This window comes from Vipera berus (genome assembly GCF_964194415.1).
Source record: "Vipera berus genome assembly, chromosome: 1".
In the NCBI taxonomy this organism is placed as follows: Eukaryota; Metazoa; Chordata; class Lepidosauria; order Squamata; family Viperidae; genus Vipera; species Vipera berus.
In genome coordinates this window covers 243,471,438-243,492,525 of record NC_138202.1, presented here as the reverse complement: position 1 = coordinate 243,492,525, position 21,088 = coordinate 243,471,438, and the positions used below count along the sequence as shown (strand labels likewise).

The window sequence follows — 21,088 nt, the reverse complement described above, 5'->3', positions numbered from 1 at the left end:
AATGCTGTTTGACATTTTAAGCCTGCTTTCCAGAATTAAATATTGATCTAAAAATATTTAAAAGTATGGCGCTGTTGTATTGTGGTGTCCTCAGTGAGCCCTCCTTGTAGTTTTGCTTTTTTGGCATATACCCAAAGTTTTGGAAATAAATGACCAAACATTGTATTCCTCTTTTGTGTCTAGTGGAAACAGGAGAGATGAAGGCTGCAACATCCTTATACAGGAATATTACCTCTTGCAATTTTGGAAATATGGATGTCTGGATTATTTAAAATGTTTGCCATGGAATTAATACAGAATTAAATAGGGCAGGGGCCAAAACACATCACTGACTTGCTCCTTTCTCTTTTTATCATTTTTAGAGCAGTTGTTGTAGATTGCATCTCATTCTTAAAGATATTTTAAACTTCTGAATCAGGAAAAATAAATCCTATAAATTGATGCATTTTTAAAGTTTTCCAATAAGATGGTGCTGGATATAGATTCAGAGGCAAATTTGAAATCAAGGAAAGCCACATAGAGGTTAGATAGATGGCAGACTTCAATTTAAGCATAACTTTTTGTATTAAATGATGCAGTGTAACAGTGTGATATAAGGTTTCATGTCCTGTTCTAAATCTTGTTTATCTAAAGGTAAAGGTAAAGGTTCCCCCGCACATGCGTGCTAGTTGTTTCCGACTGTAGGGGCCAGTGCTCATCTCCGTTTCAAAGCTGAAGAGCCAGCGTTTGTCCGAGGACGTCTCCGTGGTCATGTGGCTGGCATGACTAATGCCAAAGGTGCACGGAATGCTGTTACCTTCCCACCGGAGTGGTCCCTATTTTTCTACTTGCATTTTTACATGCTTTCGAACTGCTAGGTTGGCAGAAGCTGGGACTAGTAACAGGCGCTCACTCTGTTACGCAGCACTCGGGATTTGACCCGCTAAACTGCCGACCATCTGGTCGACAAGCTCAGCGTCCTAACCCACTGAGCCACCGCGTCCCTTCTTGTTTATCTATAGTTATACAATTAAGGTCCATCTAATATTGGAAGTTTTGATTTATGTGTTTAGCATATAATTTCATAATTTGCTTACTATAGTTAAAAGCCTAACCGGTTTATAGTTACCCAAACTCTCTTGTTAACTTTTTGTGTATTGGTACTAAATATTGACTACCCTCTCACCAAAAATAAATAAAAATCTTTGGTGATGTGTCTTATTTGGTCAGTGAAAGTGAATAAGATCAGACTTGATTTGTCCCAAAGAAACATGAAAAATAGTATGAGGTATATTTTGAATGACGTTGATAATATTAATCAGAAAAATAAAAAAGCTGATATGATTTTTCTTGATGCAAAGATACCTTTTGATAATTTGGGAAGGTCTTTAATAAATCGAAGATGACATTTTCTGAGACATTCTCTTAATAACTCTACTCTACTCCGTGAGCTGCATTGGCTCCCAGTTGTCCTCCGGGTAAGATTCAAGGTGCTGGTAATGGTTTTCAAAGCCCTACATGGCATGGGTCCTGTTGTGACTCAGGGCCAGCCTGTGGGCCCGGCTGCCGGCTCAGATGTATCGGATGACTCAGATGAGGGGGAGGAGGAGGGTGTGGAAGACGAACCGGCTGATGATGGCTTGCAGGCTTCGCAGAGCCCTCAGCCGGGGCCCTCTTCTCAGCTGCGTGAGCCCGATAGTGCGGAGGATGATGACCCACAGCTGGCCCTGTTCAAGGACGCCCGACGCAGGAGGCAGTCGAGCAGGAACAAACAAAGAAAGGCTGTGGGACTCCTCGGGAGGAGGCACAGGGAGACCACGCCCTGAACTCTAAATAAAAGGAGTGTTTGGGGAGGGGCTGGTTGCTGAAAGCAACCCTTCCGCTTGAGGATTCAAGTTCTTGTGTTTCTTGTTCTGTTGTTTTGCTTGTGAATTAAACTTGGCAGACGCTTTGCAGCCTCAGACGCTCTCCAGTCTCTACTACTTGAACAGGGGTTTGCCTTATTACAAGGCCGGTAGTTGGCTGGTTCAGAACAGGTCCGGAGTACCTTAGGAATCACCTGCTGCCAGCGTCAACGTCCCTCCGTCCAGTGCGCTTCCACAGAGAGGGCCTCCTAAGGGTTCCGCCGTTCGGAGAATGCCGTCTGGTGGCTCCCAGAGGGAGGGCGTTCTCTGTGGGCGCGCCTGACCTATGGAACCGTTTACCGGTTGAGCTCCGGATGGCTCCCGACCTTCGCTCCTTTCGACGCGACCTAAAAACATATCTGTTTGAGCAATCCGGTCTGGTCTGACGGGTTCTGTTGTAATTATTGTTTTAAGGTAACTTATCTTCTGCATTTGGGCAAAATTAGGGTTTAATTTGTTTTCAATATCTATATTTGTGCATTCTGATATTTATGTCACTGTTCACCGCCCTGAGTCCTTAGGGAGAAGGGCGGTATACAAATCAAATAAATAAATAAATAAATAAATAAATAAATAAATAAATAAATAAAAGTCAGAAATAACCCTATTTGTTCCATTATCTTCAAGTAGAATAGTTTGAAACGAATGACAGAAACAGGGTGAACTCTTAGAGACCTAACAAAACTTGAAAAGTTTGTAACAAAACTTCAACATACCTGCTGGGCTTATTGTTCATGTGTTTTGTTACTGGAATATGATTCAAAACTAAACAAATTAAAGAATGTAGAATTAAATAGATACAGAATTTAAATAGATACAGAATAGATACAGAACAATTGATAATGAAACCAGGTGAATAACAGTAGAAGATAGTTATTAAAATTTACTATAACTATTACACCTTGGTGCAAGATTACTTTTTTTATTGCTATATTATACCACTGTTGATTGCCAAAATCGATCATTCAGATTCTGCTGTAAATACAATAATCAGGATGGATCATTTCTTTTTAGACTCGGTGGCAATGTCATAAAGCTCAACGATCCTGGAAGGTGATTCATCCTAGAATGAACCAAATTTTGAATATATTTTCTGCCAGTTATTTTGCTGCAGTACTAAGCATTAATATTCCTACAAAACATACACAGTTGGTGTTGTACAGCTGCTTTGATACTTTATCCTTCTTACTAGAAATTACACATAATTCCTTTTTTTTAGAACAGTAGCAAACTAGCTGTGGGAATATGCATTATTGTCAAAAAATAACTTTGTAGTTAAAAACAAGTCTGATAACTGAATTTAATTTAATCTGGAAACCATTTATAGAGAACGACACAGTGCATGAACTTATGCCACATCCAAAGTTTGGGTGTTTCTTAATGTAAGACTTTAAAATGTCGTATTTTAATTATAACATGCTTAATATTAACATGATTAATAATAAATTAATGTAAGATCAGCTTTATATGAGTACTAATCTAATGTCACATTGAAAATTCTTTTAATTTTTTATAGCTTGTAAATCTATTTTTTCTTTTATTTCATTTTCCTCTTTCTCTTTGTTATGGTTTCAACTATATGTTAAAATGTTTTTTTTAAGATTAACAAAGAAATTAACAAAGGGGCCCATCAATCTGGGCTCATTTTCATTATTTCAGGTAGGACAAATTCACCAGATGCTTCCTTCTACATGCTTAGAGACTCTTACCAGTTTATCCACCTCTATCAAGGAAACCGATAGCGTACTGGACAGTTATTCATAATTGGATAATCCCTATTCATGTCATGTCAGGATTTTCCTACAAGTTTTTGAAATGTTCCTCCCATGTTTGTCTAGGATTTTTATTGGCTGAGGTCTCTGAGGACTTACCAAAGAAATTTGCAGTGATTTGGCAGAAGAAAAAAATAATTCATTTTCTTGATTGACTGAATCAAAAATGTCCAGGCTTCCTTGGCGGTCTTGCTTATTATTTTATCAGAAAATACTTGTTTTTAAAGATTTAACAGCTCTTGAAGTAAGACCTTTGGGGAACTTTGTTTGTGAGTTACAGATGCAGTGCTAAATTTTCTTTAGAACCACATACTTTTTTGATCAAACCACTATGACCACAAGTAAGTAGTAAAGAGTATTTTTCAGCTTTCAGCACAGACAGCAAGTTCCCCCCTGTCCATCTCAATGGTTGACCAGGTCTGATCTGTTTGATGGCTGTACTGTAAATCAGAGATCCCCAATCTTTTGGGCACCAGGGAGTGGTTCTATGGAGAAAGGTTTTTCCATAGGCTGGAGGGTGCATGGTTTTGTGTGCTACCTTCCATCTCCCAGATGGGGCTTTGCTTATTTGTGCAGACTGGTTGCTGGTATGCCGTGGCCCGGTACTGGTCCACAGACTGGAGGTTGGGGACCCTTGCTGTAAATCATAATCAGAACTTTGGACCTTGCTCAGTAGCCAATTGGCAGCCTTTGCAGTTGCTTCACTGTGTTGCTGTATTTTGCACAGAGTGCAGTTTTAAACCCTATTCAAGGGTTACCCACTACAGTTCATTACAATAATGCAATTAGTAGCGCATGAACAATAGCAGCCAGCTGTCTCCATCTAGCAAAAAGGGAGGTTTCTGTACTAGATGAAGTTGTTTTGAGCATTTGATGACAGTGATTCATGGAAACCCCATCTCAAATAAGCCTAACTCTAGCCTTTTTCCCCCCCTGAGGTAGTGCAATCCCATTTGCTCTACGTGTATGTAGGAGCTGTCTGTCTGTAAGGCCTGTATCTTGACAAGATTCAGACAAGAGTTTATTAACTCATATTACTGTATCTAGATGCTGGTTCAGAATATATGTATCCTTTCCAGATTCAGATGTTTCAGAGAAGTGGATTGATGACTGTACCCAGCAGTTTCATATAGTTGTTAAATAGTATTGGGGAATCGAAGAAAACTTTGTATGTAACCTGTAGCAATATTGACAAGGAGGCAGCATGGTCCCTTAGTGCCGTTCTCTGAGACCATCCCTGCAAGTGGCAAAAAGCTGCTAAGAGAACCAATAGATCAAGTAGACTCAAAAGAGTCACCCTGTATGTCTTTCTGGCAGAAGCCATCAATCAGAGCTACTGTGGCTGATTCTTGAAACAAGAACTCGGACTTAAAAGGGTCAGGATGATTTGGTATCCTCTGAAAAGTCTGCAAGTGTCTAGACACTATCCTTTTCAGTTCTTGTTTCTAAAAGAAACCCGATACGTCGTGCGACATCATGTGACGTCGCGAGTTTGACATGTCTGCTTTAGAGGGAACTGTAGCTAGGAGTGATTTTATATATTTCAATAACTCTGTTTCTGGAAAGAGTTGCTCATTATACTTATATAAGTTGACTTTAGTTATATTAGCAAAATATATGGCTAAGTTCAGGTTGGCACATAATATTGAGATACTGTTTGATGTTGTAATGCAGACATGTCAAACTGGCGATGTCACGTGACGTTGCGAGACGTATCGGGACTGTTTTGCCATTGCCAGCAATGGGGTGGGCGCAGCTTCCAGATGATGCGTCCGGCCGTGAGGTTGGCAGTTTGACATCCCTGTTGTAATGGAACTGGAATCGTGGCAGTGCAACAATCCTGGTTCTTCTTGATCTCTTAGCAGCTTTTAGTACCACTGATTATGGTACACTTCTGGACTGACTGTATGAAGTGATGGATCTCCTTTCTCCATGGTCAGTCCAGTTGATGTTGGTTGGAAGAGAGAGGTTGAGTCTGATGGTTGTAATTTCTGTGGAATTTCAAGCCTTGATGAACAGTTAAATTTCCTGTTTAACATTTACATGAAGTCTCTGAATCAGGTCATCTGGTATATCAGAAATATGCTGGTACCTCTTAAGGTATATATCTTGACCCTAGGCCAGGGGTAGGCAACCTTGGCTCTTTTATGACTTGTAGACTTCAACTCCCAGAATTCTTGAGTCAGCATGGCTGGTTCAGGAATTCTGGGTGTTGAAGTCCACAAATCATAAAAGAGCCAGGATTGCCTACCCCTGCCCTAGGCAAACCCAAATGATAACATTAAAGCCATATGCGCTTCCTGGAGGAAGTTGAATGTTGGAATGGGAAGGAAGAAGCTTAGGCTTAACCTGACAAGGTTGAATGGCTGTGTGTCCTTAGGTCACCTGGTGCTACAGATCTTTTATCTTTGATCTAGAAAGGACTCATGCTACTTCATTTGGTCTGCTGCACAATCTAAGATCCTTTTGGACTCGCAGCTTCTGTTTGAAAGACAGCGTGGCAGAATGCCTTTCAACAGATGATTTTGTGTACCAAATGCACCCTTTCCTGGACTCAGAAGTCCTTCGTATGATCACTCATGACGTTTTTCATCTCATGGAAGGATGATTGCAATATGGTGTATGTGGGGCTTGTAAACTCTTCAAAAGCTACAGCTGGTTTAGAACCCAGCAGCATGAACAGTAATGGGCATGCCCTTTTAGCCCCCATGTTTTGTGAAATGCATTGGTTACCGGTTGACTTCTGGGTGCAGTTAAATGTGCTGCTTGTCCTATTGATTAACAATACCTTCTAACAGGACTCAGGCAACAGGCCTTCTCTATTATCATGCCGGTTCTCTGAAACTGCATCCCCTGAAGATTTGTGTGGCCATTAGCTTACCAGACTATAAAAGAGAATTGAAAACATGTCTCTCCCCAGAAAAATGTGGGCTAGTATGGTTGGGTACGTTACATGTGTATCCAGGTTAGTCTTATGATATTCACTTGTACACATAGCTTGTTGGACCTGCAGATTTCGTAGTCCTGTCCTGCTCTCTACCTGGCTTTTCTAGATAGGTGGGTCTAGAGCAGGGCTCTTCAAACTTGGCCCTTTTATGAATTGTGGACTTCAACTCCCAGAATTCCTCAGCCTGCGTGCCTGGCTGAGGAATTCTGGGCGTTGAAGTCCACAAGTCATAAAAAGGGCCAAGTTTGAAGACCCCTGCTCTAGAGTATATGAAACAACGCAACTCTGATTAACCGCCAGGAAATATTTAGAAACACAAGCAAATAAACTGAACAGTGGGATACATAAAGTTCTGATGGAATACATGGAGACTTGATGAATTCAAAGTTTCAGCTAAGTTTCGCTGGATTCTCCTCCTGTCTCTCACACACAAATGACTATCTGGTAACCAATGCATTTCTCAACTAGGCTGTCCATATACTAGCTAGATCGATGGAAACCACCAAGTCTTCATCCAGAACAACTGCAAGAAGGATGGGTTTTAGGGCCCCTTTTATCCTTTAAAATTCTTGCTTTGTTGATTCATAAGTGTGGTAGCTGTTGACGGGTTTAGGAGTTTTTTCTGTGTGCTCCTTTGGTAACATGTTGATTGTTATCTTTCTCTTGAAAGATGTTTTGGCTTTTGTCCTCTCTGCACTAATGCCACCTCTATTTTTAGGTGATGGCAACTTCAAGTTAGTTTCACATTTTCACACAATCCAGTCTCAGGTGGGACTTTATGCCTATTCTGGTGGGAGATACAGTTTGTTTGTTGTTCTTTCTGGGAGATGCTTCATTAGGTTTTATTCTTGACTTTATACTTCTTGTTCATGTCAGGCTGCCCAGAGCTGTTGCGTGGCATAAATATTTTATTAATAAATAAATGCTAAGTGAATAAACAAGCATTCTAGCCATCCCTGTAATTAGCGGTTGATTCTGTGATTGGTAGCTAAATGTTGAAACTAGATGATAAATAAATTGCCCAGTTATGGCTGCTCCTGCCACTTTTGTTTCCAGAGCACTATTCCACCAAACTTGATGCATCTCAGTATTCCACTCCTATCCAACCTGTTGTGAATTCCTATCTTCCCCACATCAACAATCCCCCCTCCCTGCCAGCCTGACTCAGCACTCCATATGCACAACTCCCCAGGACTGAAATTCAGATCCAAAGGATGATATGCACCAATCCCTGTCTCCTTGCAGGACTGTTCTTGAAAATGCTTAGCCCCCACCTCCATAGCACTCCCCTTTTACTTGATGCTGGGGATGTGCAATTTTAGTAGTGGTATGTTGCTTTAAAACGTGAGCAAACCTGGGTTGGAAGATGCATAACTAGGGCAGAGCAGTTTTCATTAACATGTCCTTCTGTTGCTTCCGGAGAGTTGGCTGCAGAATAAGCCATGTTTGCCTCCATTCTGTAAAGCATCTACAAAGCACAGCCAACAGAACACAACTAGCTCCCATATCACTTTGGTACGAAAAGCCTCTACCTCCTGTGGAGCTGCCCTTATGGTGACATGGCAGCATGCACCTAATCCCAGTTTGAGTGCTACATGCCCAGATTCGCGGGCCAGAAATAGCCTTGCTGCTCATTTGATTAGTTGCTAGTTTCTTTTTTCTTTTTTAAATTAAGATTGGGTTTTTCCTATTTTCTGTTATTTTTCTATTAAGATTCTTTCATGATAGCAATTTTTCATCCTGAGTGATATATGCTGAAAAGAGCATTAACTCAAACAAGAATCTCTAGCTAGAGATACAGATTTCAGTTACATAACTTTGAATCCTGTTGTGTATCAAGGCTTACTAGTCATTCCATACCTTTACAGAAATCAATCCACAATTGTCATCAAGAGAAATCTTATTCAGACAAATCTGCAATAAGTGATATATCTAATCATGTTTTATGAAAAGGTTGAGTTGCAACTTTCTTGCTAGAATTAACTGAGCTAAACTAAAATAATTTGGTTTTAGTTTAGCAAAATATGTAAACCCAGTCAGTATTTTCTATTTTGTGTTCGTGTCTTTACCTTGATCCTTTTATTGAGGATCAAAATTAAAGGAAATCCTCTTGAAAGTTTGCTGTTATTAGGCAAAACTGTCATTAAATTCACTTATTATTTATCATTAACTAGGCCAACATAAACTGTTCTTTCATCATTTGTTCCTGCAAGAATCTATAGAATTATTTTCTGGTGGAATTGGTGAATTATATTATTGTTATATTAGATAGTGAAAAGTGATCTGAGTACAGTTGATGAAAAGTTACCTTATAACAACCTGGAGACTTAATTTCAAGGTAGTGCTAGCTAGGCTTTTGTATGGTTTATTTGGTTTTCACTTAATATGTTGGGGTTTGTAAGCCATGGTTTGTTACCTAATGTTACTCGGTTGTTGATTCAACAGATAGTCTGTTGAGCCCAGCCAACCTGTAGCTGTTTTTGAAAAGTGTTTGACTACTTAAAAGGTGATAAGAGTTTTATCTAGTGCTTCCATTGATTTCTGAGTTTAATTACAATGTTTTATCTCCTTTAAACAAAAGACATCATAGTGGACATGCCAGACCTCCTGTCATCCACTGTCTCCCTGAGTCTGCCCAAATTCATGCCCATTGCATTGATGATTAATCTGAAGGACTTCATTTATTCGGGTTAGCAAGGGAAACTGTTCTAAATAACTTGTTCAAGCATGTAAGTATGCTGAATGGTAAACGGAGAGAGCTACCTTTGTCCTGACACACTCTGTCTCAGATTATAAAATGGCTTCCTTCCCTTGTGTCTTTTAAATATTTTGACAAATTTATGATTTGGCTGCATCTTAAATCATAGTTCCTTATTTTTCCTGGCTCTGTGCTTGTTGATTAAATGCCATGTTTACAGTAGTGGCTTCATTTTTTAAATGTCTGATTTAGTGTGTGGCAGTTTCATCTCAGTGATGCCCCCCTCAACATGATTCAAAACAAGATGGAAAGTAAAATGGCTGAATAAATAGAAGCTAAGATATCTTTTCCCATTATATTTATTGAATGAATGAATGAATGAATGAATGAATGAGGCTGCTCAGCTTGAACATAATTGCTCTGGTGGTGTATAATAAGTCAAAATCCAAGAAAAATAAATATAATTAAAATCCATACACCATACAGTATAAAACCCTATACAATAGTTTTATATACTTATAACATGTTCAAGGGTTAAAGATGTCATTTACTAAGATTTATACTAAGTATAACTTTTGAATTTCTAGGTCAATGCTATTTGAATTAAAACATTGTTCATAGTGGATAATTCAAACTTCATGTGGATAGAGGTAGTTCTGACCAGCTGCTTAGAGATTGTTTTAAGTTATAGCAGACCTCCCAAAATGGACCTAACCCATTCCAATGTCAAACCGCTTCCCTGTAGTCATGTGACCATATTTTGGGCAACCAGTCCACATTTATGTGGCTAGGTGACCTTGATTTACAAAACCATAACAAACAATAAGTTTGTTTAAGGTTGTAAAAATGGGTCCAGTCACACTTTGCGACCTCACAACTTAAGACCATAATTGCCAGGCTCGATTACGGTTGTAAATAAAGGACTACCTATAATTTACCCAACTCTCTTTTTTTTATTATTGTCTGATGGTGGCAAGGATGGTAATCAGTCCAGACACAAACGGAATTGAGCATTTCTGTCATTGAAGCTCAGGCTGACAGAATATCATGGCTAATTTAATTTTGAGATTAAGATGATGCCTGTTGGCTTCTAATAAATTACACATTGTTTCTCTAATTCCCATTTAATTATTTCCATTGTTCCAGTTCTTTTTAATTCTTCAAATTTGCATCTTTTTTTCTTTTGCATTTAGAAATCTTCTCAGAAAGAAATTTTCTATTACTTTGAGCAAGCAACTTTCCCTGTGTCTTTAGATTGTTGCTTCTGATCCTAGACTTTCAGTTTGAGCCATAACAATTAGTAGCTATTACAGTCTTTTACCCCTATGGTTATGTTTAATGACCATGTTATGATAGTGGCTTCTATAAATTATGCATTGGAATTTGATAGAAGATTAGGTTTTGATTAAATCATGCATTACCAGTGAAGGGATGGCAGACATTTATTGTATTTCTTAATTTCTTTCTCTTATTCTAACTTTGCAAGCTGAGCGGGTTGGTGACCCAGAGGTGTAGCTCTCTTGCCTCACAATCAGGAGGCTGTGAGTTTGATCCTAGGTAGCAGCATATATTTCTGTCTCTGGGCGCAAAGAGAAATATCTGCTGTGAGCTCCGGAAGGGCTTCTGGCCAGTAAATGCTCAGCTCCATTCGGTCTTTGCAGGTTTTTTTTAAATTTTATTTTAATTCCATTTATATCCCGCCCTTCTCTGAAGACTCAGGGCGGCTTACAAGCTTAGCAGTAGCCTTCATTCTATGTATATGCCTGCTTATTAGGGCTTTCACACCCCCCCCCCCAAGCGGCATTATTACAAAGTCAGCTTATTCCCCCCAACAATCTGGGTCCTCATTTTACCTACCTCGGAAGGATGGAAGGCTGAGTCAACCTTGCAGTTCCATCCTGATGCAAGGGATTACAGGGTCATTAAAAGAAAAAAAAATCTAAGTTTGCAAGCTGGATGGGCTCAGTGAAAGTGGTAATCTGAAGATCAGATTAGGGCAGATCCTCATGGAGAAAATCTATGTGTTTGCTAAGAGTTGACACTGATTTGATGGCACATAATCTAATAAATCAATTCTAAGTTTAAAATTAAATTCACTAAAAGTTGAAATGTTAATCAAATTTGAAATATTCTGAGTGTTGCTGATAGTATTCTAAAATTGTAATGTTTTTTTTTACATTTTAGGGTGCTGTGTTTTTGGAAGGAATATCAGTTAAACGTGTAATTCAAGTAACAACTCAACCAAGGTTAGGAGAAATCCAACTTAAATGCCAACAATTTTGTGGCTGGAAAGGGTACGTGAATATAATTTTTAAAATGCCGTTTGAATATTCTGTAATACCTTTTCTCCATCATGGCACCAAGATGGATGTCTACTTGGTTAGGCTTGTTTTGTTTGAGGATGTTGTGAATGGTGCCAGTTGCTTGGCCAGCAGGAGGAACAGAATGAGTGACAGCAGCAACAACAACAATGGCACAGAGAGCTGGCAAAATGACAGTGGATTGAGTAAGTTGAGGCTGGTGTGCTTTTCTGGACAGTGACCAAGTGGAACTGTGTTGGGCAGTGGTCTCTTCATTTCAATGGTTGTGGTGCTCAGTAGTACTTTGCTTCAGTTGACAAGGGGCTCAGAGTAAACTCCAGAGGACTTGACTCTTGCCTACCTTCTTGGGAATGCAACTATAGAGATTTTAAAGATAGACTTGGCTGGGCTGGAAGAGGATGAGGAAGTGGCAGTGACTGCAAGATCATGACTATTGGAGTCCCCAGTAGAGTTGAGGGCCTAGGTGCCAGGCAGTTTGTGGCAACAGGAGCAGGAGAAGGCAGAAGAGCTGTGGGGAAGCTGCTGTGTGTTTTGCAACTGCTTTCCCACTGGCTACATGGTAAAGCAACTACTTTGCTGGATTCCCTTGCAGACAGGGAAAGACTTGGGATGGAGGCCGCTGGCACTTTGATTTGAGATTTTATATGGGCCAGGAGTTTTTTGCTTGGTTTTGGTTTAAGTGGTAGTTTAGTGTGGCTGGATACTTTTTGGTTCCCTTGTGTGAGAGACGGTAGGTATTAGAGGGGGCTGTGGCCCATTCCTTTTGGGTGCTTGCATGACTTCTCCACTCCCAGGTGACAGCAAGAATGGGGTGGAGAGATGGGGTATAAGAGGAAAGATTGAGTTTGGATGATGGAAGAGTTGGATTGAAGGAATGTTGTGTGAGGCATTAGATTGTGGTCTGCTTGGGTGGAGTCTTTGAGTGTGTACACATCTGTACCCTGGGCCAGGTAAGTGATGTGTTGTAGTGTTGTCCAAGTGCCCGGAGGCTAGAAGAGTCTGGATGGGGACAAACTGATTTTGGCTTAACTCTGATAAGACAGAGTAGCTTTCAATTTTTTATCTCTCCAAGGTCTGGTGATTTAATTCTGGATGGGGTTGCACTTCCCTGGATTGAGCTGGGGCCCAATTTTAGAGCCCTCCAGGACTCATGGCTCCTCTTTGATTGCACAGATTTGTCTTGTGTGCTACTTGTGTCCTTCCTGGACCAGGAGACCTTGCATAGAGTCACTCATGCTGTAGTTACCTCCCAGCCGAAGTATTGCAATGTGATTTATATGGGGTTGCCTTTGAAGAACATTTAGAAGTTGCAACTGGTTCAGAATGCAGCAGCACGCACAATTTTGGATGCCCCTAGGTTGTCCATGTTTCACCTTTATTGTGCATACGGAAAGGTTCGGTTTGGGGTGATGGAAGAGTTGGATTGAAGGAATGTTGTGTGAGGCGTTAGATTGTGGTCTGCTTGGGTGGAGTCATTTAATTTCAATGAGTGAATGAGTGTAAGAACTACAGTGTTCATATTATAAAAAGTACTAGTTAAATAAGAATGATATAGGCTATATATCTATTTGGATATATTTGTTTTGATTCTTGGTATATGGTGCACCGAGACCTTCATGCATACTATTAGTCACCTTCTCACTACCAATAAACATAGTACTTCAGCCAAGTTGTCTGGAAATATTTCTGAAACATATAGGTAATGTTATTTTTTAGACTTACCTTATTTTAATGTTATAACATTTTGCTTTCTTTATTGGCATGCCTCCTCAAAGTCTTTTGAATTAGGCTACATATAGTCCAATTGTTGCTGTCTTTGAATCTCTGAAATCTATAGCAGCCTGACACTATCTAGAATAAAATAAAATAAAACAAACAAACCCCAAACCCAATTGGCTTTTAGCTATATGTAAAGCATAAATGCCAGAAGCACTCCTCCAAAAATATTATTGTTTCTAAAATATTTATTTCTGCCCTTAAAACATCTGAAAAAAGCAAGTCATTCATTTGAAAAACAGAGGAAAGGGTCAGGGTTTTTAAAGGAACTGGCAGTTCATTTTTCTACACTGATGTGTGGTAGCTATCAACTTATCAATGCCTACATTTTAATGTTATAATTGCAGTATTAAACTGAAGATAAAAGGATGTAGGGTTAAATAGCGTGCAGGGTTCTAAATAATCTTCATAACAAAAAGTACTTTAATTTAGAAATCGTATGAAGATACAGCAGTGGGTTAAATGCAGTGCAAAGAAGATTGTTTAGTCCACCTTATTAAAAATATTCCTATATTCAAACTCATACTAAAATTGATATTCATGAAAGACTGATTAGAAGTGGTTGGTACTGGGTACTATTTTAAGATCCTTTTTCACCCCCTCTCACTAGGACTGGATTCCCTGGGGCACAACCTATTTCCATGGACGAACAGAATATTAAATTGTTAGAGCAAAAGCCATATAAAGTAAGTTGGAAAGCAGATGGAACTCGGTAAGTTGAAGTTCTTATGTAAATCAAAGAAGTAATTTCAGTAATTTTGATACATTAGATCGGTACAGTTTATATATAGCCTTGCAGTTTAATAAATTTATTCTGTGGTTTCAAAATCTTCAGTCTGAATATTTTTAGCTTGCTTATGTGTTACACCAATACTTTTCATCTTGTGTTTTAATTTGTATGTTTTGTCTTAACCGTGAAGGTTTTTTTATTGTATCAATACTATGGTGTTTATTAAGGTCTCTCTACAGATAAAATATATATTAAAATTGGTTCATTTTGCTTTTAACACATACCAATGAATTATACTAATATGGGATATGAAATGCTGCAACACCCAATTAACCTTATTCACTAATGTGATAGGGGAAGAACAACATAAGATCAATTCGGTGCTGGTTGTTTTGGTCAGTGTGCAGGTGGGTACTTAACAAATGCCTTCAATTAACTGAAATTAAGAGCAGAAGTACATGAAAGCTGACCTGTTAAGTAAATAAGCAGCTATAGTCAGGATGATTTAAAGAACATTACATCCAACTGTGAATAACATAAAATATAGTGACAAAGGTTGAATATTTCATTTGTACATTTTTCCCCAATAGACAGGGTATACCAAAAGTCAGGTCCCATAGGCTGATCACAATATGTTTTATTCATTTTATTAATGATTTTTTTTGAGAAAATGTTACTGAATTTAGGCACGTTCAGAGGCACAATGAACGAGTAAGGAAATGCTTAGAAGAAAATGGCAATGAATTTAAACATTTAATATAATTTATATAATAAATTACCTATGGGGCCTTACTTTTGGCACCCCTTATTTAATAATAGTCTTTAAGCAGAAGTCTTATATTCTGTATTAAAATCTGTGATTTTGATGAAACTCTAGAAGAAGTAATGCTGCTTTATGTAGGTAGCTTGCCTTAATCTGCTTTTCTGAAAAGTAGGATTGCCATTTGATAAATGTGCTAAGCTCCTTTCCATATTTTTGCCCTAATTCTGAGATTGTTGAGATTCTGATATTTTGAATTGATTGATGGAAATTTTTGATAAGGTTATAGCCGTACAATTTTTTTTAGTTTGCTTTTACATTTAATAACTTGGTACAAAGATAATTTTTAGGGCGGTCTGAGAAACGCTAAAAAAAAGTTTGTTTTATCTTGCCTGTTGGCATTAGTATTTTTTCGGATATCATATTGATAGGTGTAAATGTACTAAAAATAGATAAATTGCTGAGTTTCCAAGTTAGCATATTTGGAATGCATCTTTTACAAATTAGGGATAGTCAACTAAAAAAAATGAAACTGTTGTTACAGTAGGAACAGAGATTGTTCTATGTTGCATATTTTCCAAGATGACCATGGAGAAGGAGAACTTGAAGATGAACCAACATCTGGGATTGTCATTTGCGACCCCGGAAGTACCGGTATACCTTCTCTGTTGTGATACCTCCAGAGGTTCATTTGGGTGCTACCTTGATGATATTGTACAAGTTGTTAAAAGCTGTCTAGTTTCCCAAGCCCTAGGATAGGATATCTGGGGCACCCTGAGTGATTGGTTGACAGTCTTTGCAGATACTTGGATTAATTCTTTCTTTCTGTTTCCTGTTTAATATAAGCTGCCCAGAGTCATTTTGGAGTCAGGTGGCTTCTAAATTTAACACTTAAGGGAGCTATAGTTTTACAAACATAACTTTGAAAGAAATAGGTTATCAAAATTGAAATTATACAAGTAAGACAATTATTATAGGGAGGAGAGGTTTGTTCTCTATATGTGGTGCTCTTGGCTTTTATAATAAAAAGTATAATTAGCCCAGGTGGTTAGTGGCTTTCTCCAGTCCCTAGATACATGCCTCATTAATAATGTTTGTAGCAGATGTTTTTTCTAATGAGTAGAATTGAACGTTCAGGCCTGAATAGCATAGCAAAGGTAATGAGACACTCGTCTTTAGGACAGCAAAGCTATGGATAATTTTAAAAGGAGGTTAGTAGTCTGCGAAATAAATGGTAGTTATGATGAGGCAATCCTACATTTTATGTGTAGAAATTTGCAAACTGACCAAAACCGATTATGTGAAATCCAATTGTTAGGATATTGCAATAATTTTGCTTTTGAGACTTACTTGTAATTTCCTGAAGTTATTAAAAGAGACACATAGAGGCAATGTTCCATAGCGTGAGGAAATTGGTTTTGTTTTGGAAAATAATTGTTGCATTTTAATAACATGTGCATAGTTGTCAGCTGTAACAAGCCAAATGTGAACATGCTAGCTCAGTCTGCTTTTCTGTGCAACATCTGTTGTTACATTTGAACCTGATTAACTTCTAACTTGCATAAATAATATTTTGATGATTGGGGTTTTTTATTGGTTTAAGTAATTCAGCTTAAAATCAGAATGGTTGCATTTCTCAAATACACAGAGATAGGTAAAACCAGTAAATAAAACTTTTTTTTTTTCTCAGATCAAAAATATTGCTGGGATGTAGTAGGTAAAATAAAATATTTCTTTGAAGTGATGTTAATGAAATTGCTTCCTGATAGTTTATAAAATTAGTACATCCTTAAGTACTCATTTTCTCTCTCTTTTTAATGCAAGAATGGGAAGAGTTTAGGTTTATGAAGATCTAATTTATACTAAAACTTAAGATAGTGCAAGGAGGCAGGGGGGATTCTGAATATGTGTTCAATACCAAATGGAGAATATTCTTCTTCAACAAAATTCTGTCTTTGCTATCTAAAGCAGCTTGCTTTGTTTGATTATAATCTAGAACCGATTCCTGGATTTCATTGAACACGCTAATATCAACAAGGTCTGTATTTTAAGGGGAAAGGAGACACCTTGTTGTTGAAAATGTTAAAACATTTGGTAATCAGATCATCCAGTAAATTGTTAGTACTTTTTGATATAATTTCTGCTCCATCTTTTCTTTTATATACCGTATATACTTGAGTATAAGCCGACTCGAGTATAAGCCGAGACCCCCAATTTCACCCCCAAAAACTGGAAAAAGTTATTGACTCGAGTATAAGCCGATCCGCCGTTCTGCAAGCCTCCGCCGCCGGCGGAGGCTGGATCCGCGCTCTGCAAGCCTCTGCCGCCAGCAGAGGCTCGATCCGCCATTTTGCAAGCCTGAATACACAGGAATACCCTGTGTGGCCGCGGCTCTCGGGGAAGCCCTGGCTGTCCGCTTCCTCGCTCCACGCTGCCATTCGGGGCCCGTGCGTTCCCCGGGCAAATCGCGGCGCCCAGCAGGCGAGGAAACACGCCCGCTCCAGTCGCCCCCCCTTCCCTCAGGAGACGCGAAGCAAGTGACCGCCCGGAGCTTACCGAGGACTTGCGCGCGGCCGAGGCTTCGGTGCTTCCAGGATCGCGCGCACCTCTCCCAAGCCGCCGCCGTCCGGAGACCTGCCGAAGTTTGGGGAGGTTTGGGGAGGTGCGCGCGCACCTCCCCAAACCTCCCCAAACGTCGGCAGGTCTCCGGACGGCGGTGGCTTGGGAGAGGTGCGCGTGATCCCGGAAGCACCAAAGCCTCGGCCGCGCACAAGTCCTCGGTAAGTTTTTTTGTTGACTGGAGTATAAGCCGAAGTGGAATTTTTCAGCCCAAAAAGTGGGCTGAAAAATTCGGCTTATACTCAAGTATATACAGTACTTGATTTATATTCCACTTTCCTACTTGAATGAGTACTCAGGATAGATGGTGAAAATTAAAGAGGAATTCAGAATTCAAACTATTAGAGTGTAAATTAAAATAATGCTAGGATTAATTAAAAAAATGAAAATAAAGAATTTGATGGAAGAAATTTTTTATTTACAAATATCCCAAATGCTGAGAGAACGAAACTGCAGTGGATCTTTCAAAGAAACACATTCTGATCTTTAAAAGGAAATGCAGGCTAAAAACAAGCTGAACCTTAGTCTCAGAGTCTGGATTTTTATTGATCCAGAATACCCACATTTTGACTAGATTTTTTTTTGTTTGGAACGTGGCTCAAGATCCAAAACAAAACAAACTCACTTGGAATTCCAGCAACAAAGTTTGATTTCAAAAGAAGCATTTGCAAAGGCTTGGTGGACTGAAACACACACAGGAGTTCAGCCACACCTTACAGAGCTGTTTGACACATTTTTATATCCTATCCCCGACACAGATTCCCCCCTCCCCTATCGCACTCAACGCCCCTAATCCGATAAACTATCCAGACCGCCTAAAACCACTGTCCTTCCCATGTTCCAGGAAGCCCCTTTGTCCATATCCTATCTTTCACCATCTAATTTTCTGTTACCATAGTCCGTCTCCTATAGTTGTTTCGATATTTCCTCTTACAATTTGTAACTTCTGCTTTTCACATTCGTACTTGTCAATACTTAGATAAAATATTATTTCTGATCTTCAGTTGGCTTCTGCTTCAACCTTTAGACTCATTAGAAATTTCTGAATAATACTTTTATTCCTTTCACTTATTATTAAACTAACACAGTGTTCCAGGATACCAATTACTTTCTAGGATGGTAAAAGGCAGGGTACTTGTACTCACAAAATGTGGCTGTCCAGTGGGAACAAGAGGGAAACCTATAGCAGGGGTCCCCAACCCCCGATCTGTGGACCAGCACCAGGTTGCGGCATGCCAGAAACGAGGGTGCGTAAACAAGCGAAGCCTTATCTGCAGGATGCAGGCTGCATGCGAAACCACTCCCCCTCTGGTCTATGGAAAAAAAACCTCCACAGAACCAGTCTCTTATGCCCAAAAGGTTGTGGTACACTGACCTATAGGACAGAATAAGCCAGGGGTGTTAGTCCTGGCCCGCAGGCCGGAGGCGTCATCCGGAAGCCACACCCACCCCATTGCCGGCAATGGCAAAACTGTCCCAGTACGTTGCGTGATGTCACGTGACGTCGCGAGTTTGACATGTCTGGAATAAGCCATAAATCTAGGGAATCAATCAATAAATCCCTCAGTATTATTGAACCAAAACAAAAAAGTGCCTCTAAGTTTCAACCCAGGATATCCAACTCCATCCTGACTCACAGATTTCTACAATATTGAAACTGGACAAAAGAATAACAAGCAAGAAAAATGAACACACACTTTGGCAAAGTATCCCACAATCCCTGCTACCCATTCTAGCTTAGACCTCGGGGGGGGGGATTTAAGTGCTCAATTAAAAAGCCTCAGGATGAAAGGGTCATATGACTTTTGGCGTGAAGGTTGTTCTATGTTAGATAGAAATGCTGCTGTATTCTGCAGAACCTTTAGGTGGTTTTCTAGAGCAGCCCAATGTAAAGCAGAATGCAATAATCCACAGGTAAGGAGACCAAAGGATGGAGGGAACAAGCATATCCCGCATGGCTTTTCAGGCAGCTTGGTAGCCTTTGATATCATTAGCCAATGGTATTTTTCTGCACCTCCTGCAAGGATCAGGGATTCATGGTGCTGGAGTACTATCATCTAACTATGAATGTCATGTCCTGCTTCACTATACTATACTAACTATACTAGCATTCCATCAGAACATATTTAAACTTACTGCATTTAACATGTTGCATTTAAGATACCAACCTGATATAGTAATATTAAATGGACTGATTTCTCACATATAAGTATTGCTTTTATAACCTTCATCTCTTTTTAAAGAATTCAATTTTTTATAAATCTGTGTGGCAAATGAAGATGAATAATAGCTTGATGTTGGCTGCCTTTGAGTTTAAAACAATTGGAAGTCTTGGTTCCAACACTAGCTATTTCTTTTCAGTGGCATGCATGTTAGAAACTTTGGTCTTTCTTGCTTTATGATAGGGGTGTCAAACTGCCGGCCTGCGGGCTGGATACATCATGCCAAAACCGCGCCCACCCCATTGCCGGCAGTGGAAAAAAAGTCATGATATGTTGCGACACGTCACGTGACGTTGCGAGTTTGACACCCCTGCTTTATGATTTTTCTTGTATACTAGCATTTATATCTCTTATTATGCCATGAATAATCAACAACTTTATGAATTTATACTTTGCTAAGGGAAAGCTACATTATGACTTTGGTTATGAACCCAGACTTTGATAGTCTGATGAAATTTTGCAGTTTTTATCCACATCATTAATATGCCTTTATAAATATGTGTGGTCTAGAGTAAGTGCTGTTTGTTTTTGATGAGGATGTGAGAAAGTTTATGGACAGGTTTAGAATAAAATGTGCTATGTATACATCACAAAAAAACCCTATTGCAAGCATGTAATATTTTAATAATTCTTTGCTATTCTTCTATTAGCAGTTGGATACCACATCTTAATTGTGAAATGTACCAATGTTTTAAATAGAAAATAAATTCTTTTGAAATTATTTAAAATAATGCTAATATTTGGTTTTGATATTTTGGTGATGAACAGCAATCTGAAGAACCTACTTTCTCAAGTCATGCATCTTTAAATGTGCAATTTTTAATTATTTAACAGAACCTTTTATTGAAACTCATGTGTTTTATGAGACTATGCTTACTTTTGTAAATTGCTAATTCCCAATTTATTTAGAAAATAAGGAAAGAGTATTGTAAATATTGCTGCTTTGCAGTTATAAGCTAATGATACTATATATAATTCTTGTAGATAAATGAAATATTGTTCTAGAAACCCAAAGAGAAAAACTAATATTATTTAAATAAAAAAGATGAAACATCAATTTAGTTAATGTGGTTTATAATACAAATACATCCAGGTAAAAATATACGTATATTGTGGTGTCTAACAAGTTATATGTATTAATACTAGATAAGTAGCAAGAACATAAAAATTACAAATCAAGTTACAAACAGGAAATTTGTACTGTATGCCAAAATGATTTGCTATTGATGTTCTTGGCAAGTATTTAGCTCTAAAGTTCATGTCTGCTGTTCCTTTGGTTCAGAATAATTCATGCATACATGCAAGTAACGACACATTTGCTTTTCTGCATTAAAGAGATTTGTTCCAACAACGTTATATA

The 21,088-nt window shown here is 38.8% G+C and overlaps 1 protein-coding gene and 1 long non-coding RNA gene across 5 annotated transcripts in view; one reads left to right on the top strand and one right to left on the bottom strand.

Annotated features, from left to right (window-relative positions):
- Window positions 1-21,088, top strand: part of RNGTT (RNA guanylyltransferase and 5'-phosphatase) — a 122,629-nt gene that overhangs the window by 22,639 nt on the left and 78,902 nt on the right. For all 4 annotated transcript variants that reach the window (XM_081344852.1, XM_081344851.1, XM_081344853.1 and 1 more), the window contains exons 7-8: window positions 11,485-11,594; window positions 14,008-14,109. In XM_081344852.1, the coding sequence (XP_081200978.1) occupies window positions 11,485-11,594; window positions 14,008-14,109 (212 nt within the window). The remainder of the gene's footprint in view (window positions 1-11,484; window positions 11,595-14,007; window positions 14,110-21,088) is intronic.
- LOC308678062 lies at window positions 2,203-20,253 on the bottom strand. Its single transcript, XR_014028587.1, has 4 exons — window positions 18,652-20,253; window positions 13,344-13,472; window positions 2,600-2,648; window positions 2,203-2,230 (listed from the first exon to the last, which is right to left on the bottom strand). It is a non-coding gene; the product is annotated as an uncharacterized lncRNA (long non-coding RNA).